The sequence below is a fragment of the Canis lupus genome, chromosome 20 (genome assembly GCF_011100685.1).
Source record: "Canis lupus familiaris isolate Mischka breed German Shepherd chromosome 20, alternate assembly UU_Cfam_GSD_1.0, whole genome shotgun sequence".
Lineage (NCBI taxonomy): Eukaryota > Metazoa > Chordata > Mammalia > Carnivora > Canidae > Canis > Canis lupus.
In genome coordinates this window covers 37,921,879-37,929,292 of record NC_049241.1, presented here as the reverse complement: position 1 = coordinate 37,929,292, position 7,414 = coordinate 37,921,879, and the positions used below count along the sequence as shown (strand labels likewise).

General features: G+C 60.7%; 1 protein-coding gene across 1 annotated transcript; it reads left to right on the top strand.

Annotated features, from left to right (window-relative positions):
- The first annotated feature begins 1,187 nt into the window (after nt 1-1,187).
- Nucleotides 1,188-5,923, top strand: PPM1M (protein phosphatase, Mg2+/Mn2+ dependent 1M). Its single transcript, XM_038566256.1, has 10 exons — nt 1,188-1,417; nt 2,114-2,237; nt 2,380-2,634; nt 3,081-3,193; nt 3,552-3,636; nt 3,738-3,856; nt 4,006-4,069; nt 4,299-4,406; nt 4,515-4,663; nt 5,004-5,923. Exons 1-10 carry the CDS (start codon nt 1,188-1,190, stop codon nt 5,146-5,148), a joined length of 1,392 nt encoding a protein of 463 aa, XP_038422184.1. The 3' UTR covers nt 5,149-5,923.
- The last annotated feature ends 1,491 nt before the right edge of the window (nt 5,924-7,414 follow it).

The window sequence follows — 7,414 nt, the reverse complement described above, 5'->3', positions numbered from 1 at the left end:
GAGTAGGGCCTGGTGAGGAGACAAAGGTAGGGAATCGTCCTGCAGCTCTCCCTGGGGAGCCTGGGCTAAGGGCCTCAAGGACCTTGAGTTGGCAAGCCTGCCTTTTTGGAGGAGGAAAGGGGAAGAGAAATCCCTTGTGGGGAGTTCTGAGTCAGCTGAACTGTCATAATGGAAACAGCACACCCTGGACATCAAGACACTTCCCCTCTATGGGCCTCAGAGTCCCCACTTATGAGACAAAAATAACAGTCCTCCAAGGAGTTGGGCGTAAGTGACAGACGGGTGACAGCACTCAGGTGCAGATGGGAAAGGAAGACCCTGCTGCTGACCGCCGCCACCCCCCCCCCCCCCCCCCCCCCCCCCCCCCCCGTGATCCCTAGTCAGGGGTTAAGAGACTGCGACATCTTCCCTCCAGCGAAGATGAACGTCTTCTACTTCCCTTAGTTCCGGGTCTGAACTCTGGTTGGAGGCTTTGGGGACCATGAATTCCTCTGCTCACTCTAAGGAAGATCCTGCTGTGTGCCCAGAGAGGACATCTTGACTGGAGGGGCGGTGGTTTGGGAGGATGTCTCCGAAGTGGGGAGCAGCCCCTCAGGATGAGGAAGGCCGGGGTGATCACCGAGCCCCACCGGGGGGCGGAGAGGGGGGAGAGGGGGAATGGAGGCCGCCCGAGGGAGCCCTGTGCTCCGGGACTCTTACTCAACGCGCCGGCCCGACACCTCCAAGCACATCCTGTTCCCGCCTTCCCCTTGCGCAAGGCCGGGGCCCGGCGGGAGGAGCCCGAGGCGGCGGCGCGGAACCAGGCTGCAGGCCCCCGCGCTGCGGACGCCCCGTCACCCCCCGGGAGGCCAGGGGCGCCCTCTCCCCCGCGAAGCCGCGCCCCGCGCCTGCGGAGCAGCACCCGCCTGCTCGGGCGGCTGTGGGACGCGGCCAAAGCCGCTCGGCCCCTCGAGGCTCGGTCGTCTTGCCTGCGAAGTGGGCCCGCCAGCGACCTCAGCTCCTCGGGGTCGTCACGAGGCTCCGCGAGCCCGAGGCGCCCCGGCCGCGCGCGCGCACCCCCGCAGGAGGCCGGAGTTTGGGGGCGTCGCCGGCCCCGCCCCGCCCGCCCCCGCCCCGCCCCCGCCCCGCCCCCGCGCCGCTTCCTTCTCCCGCCCGGGGCCCCGCGGGCAGCCCCCTGCCGCCGCGCCATGTCCGCCGGCTGGTTCCGGCGCCGCTTCCTGCCGGGGGGTCCGCTCCCCGCGCCGCGGCCGCCCCGACCGCGCGCCAGCCCCGTGCCCTACCGGCGGCCCCGCTTCCTGCGCGGCTCGGGCTCGGGCCCCGGCTCCGGCTCCGCCGACGCCCCGCGCCGCCCGGACGCCCGGCCAGTGCGCAGCCCTGCGCGGGGCCGCGCGCTGCCCTGGAACGCAGGCTACGCCGAGTGAGTGCCCGCCCCGGCCCCCCCCCGGGCCCCCCCCCCCCCCCGCCCCCCGGCCCCCTCCCCGACCCCCTGCCCCCTCCCCGACCCCCCCCCCCGGCCCTGCTCCGCCACCCCCGCGCTGGGCCGCCCCAGAGAACAGCCTAAGCCAAGCGAGCCCCCCCCCCAGCTCTGTGGCCACCCCCCTCCTGGCCTCCCCGGGGACCCTGGACAGCCCCCCCACCTCCCGCCCCTCCAGCCCCCGCCCCTCCGCAAGTCTCTTCTTTGGGACTCCCGCCTCCCGCGGAGACGCGAGCGAGCCGGGACGCCCTGCACCCCTGGGGCTTCCGAGATGAGGCGGGGACCGGCTAGAGTTCCAGCCCTGGCGCTGCGGGCCCGGGAGCCCCCCTCAACCGCACCCTGGGTTGTGGCCCGAGCCGTACGGGACAGGGACTCCGGCTGAGGCGGGGTGGAGGACAGGCGAGGGAGCCCCGGGTCTCCCCAGGCAGAAGGTAGGCTCCGGGAGGGGGGCGGTGCTGAGCCCCGAGTTTGGCCTTACCCTGACCTTACTGAACAGTTAGGAGACTTAGGCTGTGTCCGAGGCAGCAGGAGGGCTGTTGCCTCCGAGGTAGGGCTCCTCCTCCTGTGTACCGGCTCTGGTCTCTGCCGGTGGGGACGCGGGTGTGTCCCTGAAGGGTCACTGATGCTTACTGGCCTCAGGATCATCAACGCAGAGAAATCGGAGTTTAATGAGGATCAGGCAGCCTGTGGGCAGCTGTGCATACGGAGATGTGAGTTTGGGGCCGAAGAGGACCAGGAGTGGCTGACCTTGTGCCCAGAGGAGGTGAGTACAGCGGGGCCCCGGCCCGGGGACCAGGACTTGGACCAGGACTGCAGGTTGAGGTTCTTGCTCTAGAGTCCCACTCTGGGCCAGGGGACAACTGGGGAAGCCAGGCACAGCCTGACACCAAGTCCTTCCTGTACAGTTCCTGACAGGTCATTACTGGGCCCTGTTTGATGGGCACGGTGGTCCAGCTGCAGCCATTCTGGCTGCCAACACCCTGCACTCCTGCCTGCGCCGGCAGCTGGAGGCCGTGGTAGAGGGCATGGTGGCCCTTCAGCCCCCCATGCACCTCAGCGGCCGTTGCGTCTGCCCCAGTGACCCCCAGTTTGTGGAAGAAAAGGGCATTAGGGCAGAAGACTTGGTGATCGGGGCTCTGGAGAATGCCTTCCAGGAATGTGTGAGTGTGGCCATTGGCTGGGAAGGGGCCAGGGACCTGAGAGACCCGGGCTGTGGGGCATCCCTGCACACAGCAGTGGTCTCCTTGGATCTTTGCATTGGGAGGACAGGATGGGGTTGGCTTGTTAGTCGTGGTCATCGTAATCCCTCCCATTTATCTAGTACCTGGTGTGTGCTTGGTGCTTTTACATGCAGCATACCGTGTGCATCCTGCTGGTCCTTGGTGCAGGGCTGCTTTCCCTTCCTCAGTTCTGAACAGCACTTCTCTCCCTCCCAAGGGATACGTCTAGATCCTCCAACCACTCTGGGATCCCAGAGTCATAGCTAGACTTTGGGTTGGGACTGCCAGGCTTGTTGGTGGGGAAGTGAACTATAGGGTGGGGACTGGGGACAGAGTGGTATGGTGAGCAGTACAAGCAGCAGCTAAAGTGGCTCGCTTTGCCCCAGGATGAGGTGATCGGGCGGGAGCTGGAGGCCTCAGGCCAGGTGGGCGGCTGCACGGCCCTGGTGGCTGTGTTCCTGCAGGGAAAGCTGTATGTGGCCAACGCTGGGGATAGCAGGTAAGAGCTGGCGGGCAGGTGGGCACCAGAGGCAGTGGGGACAGCGAAAGGGGGATGGAAGTGGAGGGATGGAAATGGGGATTGACTGAGTTGCTCGAGTACCTGGCATGTCAGGTGTGAGTGGACAGCAGATGTCAGGGAAGGCGGACACCTCAAGGCCAGGCCCAAGGGCTGAGCCGTTACTCTGCAGGGCATAGGTAGTCGTGGGGGGCTTTGAGCGAGGACTGGCATAGGCAGACCTGGTCCCTGGTGGCTGGAGGAGGGGTCGACAGGAGGGAGGCCATGAGCCAGGGTTGAGTCTGCCCCACAGACCTTGCCCCAGAGACCTCTCCTCCCTCTCTTCCCCAACCCCATCCAGGGCCATATTGGTACGGAAAGATGAGGTGCGACCCCTGAGCTCCGAGTTCACCCCAGAGACTGAGCGGCAGCGGATCCAGCAGCTGGTAGGTGCCTTTGGCAGAGGGAGGCTGTGGAGCCCTGTGAGTCCAGGGCCACCAGAGGCCACCTGAGAGAGTCTGATCTGAGCATGGCCTCCCTACCCCAGGCCTTTGTCTACCCTGAGCTTCTGGCTGGTGAGTTCACCCGGCTGGAGTTCCCCCGGCGACTGAAGGGGGATGACTTGGGGCAGAAAGTTTTGTTCCGGGACCACCACATGAGAGGCTGGTGAGCGACGTGGGGTAGGGAGATAGAGGGGAGCACCCTGATGTCCAGGCCCCATGTGTGGCCTTGGGGCAGTCCTCTTCCACCAGGGTGGGGCAGGGAGACGAGGGGGTGGGCAGGGCCTGGGTTGATACTGGGTCTGCTCCTGGTAGGAGCTACAAGTGCGTGGAGAAGTCGGATCTCAAGTACCCACTGATCCATGGGCAGGGTAGGCAGGTCAGTGACTGGCCCCTTCTAAGAACCCCTCTTAACTAGCCCCCTGCGGAGGTGGGAACTCCTTCGTTCCTTGTTGGGGGCTGTAGCTGGGGTCAGGGATCCTGCTTCAAGGCTACGGACGTCTATCCCTCCACCCAGGGCACCTGAGGACCACAGTTCTCTTCTGCGTACTTTATTTGCATATTCGCTGGGACGGTTTGTGATCACCTCATGTTTTCCTTGTCCCCAGGCTCGGTTACTGGGAACACTGGCTGTCTCCCGGGGCCTGGGAGACCATCAGCTCAGAGTCCTGGACACAAACATTCAGCTCAAGCCCTTCTTGCTCTCTGTCCCCCAGGTGAGCAGGCGGCAGCCCACACCAGCTTTCGTCTGCCCAGAAAGGCTGATGATGAGGCTGGCAGGAGCTGGGGAGGGAGTGTGAGGGATCCTCAGGCTTAACTTGCAGGTGACTGTACTGGATGTGGACCAGCTGGAGCTGCAGGAGGAGGATGTGGTTGTCATGGCAACTGACGGGCTCTGGGATGTCCTGTCCAATGAGCAGGTGGCACGGCTAGTACGGAGCTTCCTCCCTGGCAACCAAGAGGACCCACACAGGTACTGTAGCTTCTGGGGACCTGCCTGGTGCCAGCAGCAACACCAGGAAGTAGTTATGGCTGAGAAGACAGCGCTGATGATGAGCCCAGCTCAGGGCAGGTGGTCAGAGTGGGGCTGTCTCAAGCTTCTCTGGGGGGTGACTGGTGGGCCTTCAAAATCTCTGGGTTTGGAAATCCCCACAGTCCAACCTGTGGCCCTGCCATGCTAGTAACTTGCCCGGGGCCACAGCTGGACTACAGCGAGTCCCCGCAAGTCCAGCCCTGCACAGCAAGTTCTCCCTGAGGGCTGCCTTGCCTCTTTCCTCTGGCTCCAAAGTGCATCTGTAGGATGATCCCCACAGGTTCTCGGAGCTGGCCAAAATGCTGATACACAGCACACAAGGGAAGGACGACGGTCCCACAGGGGAAGGGCAGGTATCCTACGACGACATCTCGGTGTTCGTGATTCCTTTGCACAGCCAGGGCCAAAGGAGCAGTGGCCACTGAGGATTCAGACACCATATCCCAGAACCACTCTGGGGCCGGGTGTAGTCCCCATCCCCCCAGGATGGCCAACAGCAGGCTTACCTGCCCTGCCCCCGCCCCAGACACAATGGGTTGACCCCACCCCCAGCCCATTTCAAAGAGAGCATTTATATGGGGCAGTCAAAGCTGGAAGAGTATGGAGAGTGCCGCTCCCCAGGTCCCCCCTTTGACAGGCAGGGCAAAAGCGCAAAATCAGTAACACCCCTTTACAGTGTAGGAAACCCAAGTGGGGTTTCTCTGACCGGGTCTCAGCAACCCAGTATTATTCCCAGATGGGCACAGCCAGACTAAGGGCATTGGTCAAGATTGCCAGGAGGGGCAGTAAAGCCTGTTTGGATCCAGGTCTCTAACCCATGAATGTTAGGGTATTTACTCAATAACCCCCAAAGCCCATGCAGGGAAAAGCTGTGGGTAGCCTATCTGCTGAACAGCCATCTTGTATAGCCCCTTGGGAGAGACCGGACCAGGTTCCTGCCTTACCCTCTTCTGCCGCTGGAGGTGAGGCACAGGCCCAGGGGCTAAAGTTGGGCCGAACAGAAAGCAGCAAGAGGAGCCCCAGAGTTTGCTGAGCAGGGAATGTCCTCTGACCACTCCTCCCTGGCCCCAGCCCTGCCCTAGGCTAATGTCCCAACAATGCCTTTGGTTTTGTTGCTCCCCATCACCTATTATTAAATGTTTGTGTGCTGAATGGCCCTTGTGAACCATGAACTGCTGTAAAGCTTAGCATTATAGTACACTTTTTGCTCTTGTTTCTTTCCAAAGAATTGGCCTTCCCTCTGCCTTTCAAGTTTGCCTATAGTCAGGACTGCATTTTCTCAGTGAGCCTCCCTAGTTCCCAACGTGGGGTGAGCCCCAGTGAGGGAACTGTGGTCCAGGGAACAGAAAAGTCTCTACCACCATCTGTGAGCTCTGGGCTTGATGTACCAGAAGGAGTGCCTTTAACTTGGATTTGAATGCCAATTTCAATAAAGCAAGAATTAGCTGGAGACAAGTCACTCAGGGTTCCAGGGCTTGTTTGATGAGCAGCTTAGTTCTTACCTTCCCCACAAGACTATTAATACCTAGGACTTGCCAAGGCCCGGGTGCTCAGAAGCATTTGTTGAATTACAAGGTGACCACCTTTATGACCTCAGCCTCACACTCCTTCTTTAGTTTACAATTGAGATAAATTCTAACCAGGCAACTCACAACCTAGATGGGCCAGGAGGAACATGAGCAAAGAGGCACCAGAATTGATGGTAAAATTTATGTATGGTTTATTGGGGAGGCTCTCAGGCCCCCTTTCCTGCCCATTAACTCATTTTATTTAATTTGCCCACTTTATTTTTTTAAAGTAAGTTCTGTGCCCAATGTGGAGCTTGAATTCACGACCTTGAGATCGAGACACATGCTCTAGTGACTTAATTAAGCAGGCAGGCCCCCCTAATGAACTCATTTTAGACTCCATTTCCTATATTCTCCAGGGAAGGGATAGGGGAAAACTACCAAATTTCTTGTTTTTCAGACCTGTCCCACAGCCCAGCTACTTCTGGGCCTCCCATCTGTCCACAGCAAAGTCCTGACAAACTGGTGGCCCCAGAAGCAGTGGCAGCCTCTCCAGCCTGCTCTATTTAGATGGCTGGTAAATGCAGGAGTGTGCCTTACGACCTGTGCACTCTTACTTCCTCTGTCTGCAGCAACCACCCCTATCCCCCAGCAGTGTGGGCAGCATCCTGTGCCTGTCTCTCATGTCAGCTGCTAAGGAAGCTCACCCCAGCAGCCTGATGACTTAGCTTCTGACCCAGCCCACTGCCTGCTCTTGCTTCTCAACACAAGGCCAAAGCCCAGGGAGTGGGCACAGCAGGTCTCTCCAGTGCAATCCCGCCAAATTGACAGGAGTGACTGCTGCAGGGTCAGCCACCCTGATCTGTGTGTTCATGGGTCTTAGCAGAGCCGAATGCAGCAGCTTTCCCACCAGACTGTGGGCGGGGGGCTCTTTCTCCTTGACTGATCTGTTCTGCCAGGAGAACCTATGCATGGCCTCTTGCTCACAAGCTGGGATGTTCCCTCTGCGGCTCTTCATATTCTTTGGCCAACCTCCAATGACTATGGGCAAAGTGGCAGGCCCAAGGAGGTCTTCTCTAGTTCAGAGAGAAGCAGGAAGAGGTAGGCAGCAGGTCCTGCAGCTCTGAGGATCCTGAGTTAGTGCACACATTCGAGGAGTTACCAACTCACAAGCCAGGCAATG

Excerpts from the sequence above, each read along its gene's own strand:
- PPM1M (XM_038566256.1), top strand. The coding sequence starts at position 1,188 with ATGTCCGCCGGCTGGTTCCGGCGCCGCTTCCTGCCGGGGGGTCCGCTC. Across the intron at positions 2,635-3,080 it reads AGAATGCCTTCCAGGAATGT|GATGAGGTGATCGGGCGGGA; the intron begins GTGAGTGTGGCC and ends GCTTTGCCCCAG. Across the intron at positions 3,857-4,005 it reads GACCACCACATGAGAGGCTG|GAGCTACAAGTGCGTGGAGA; the intron begins GTGAGCGACGTG and ends TGCTCCTGGTAG.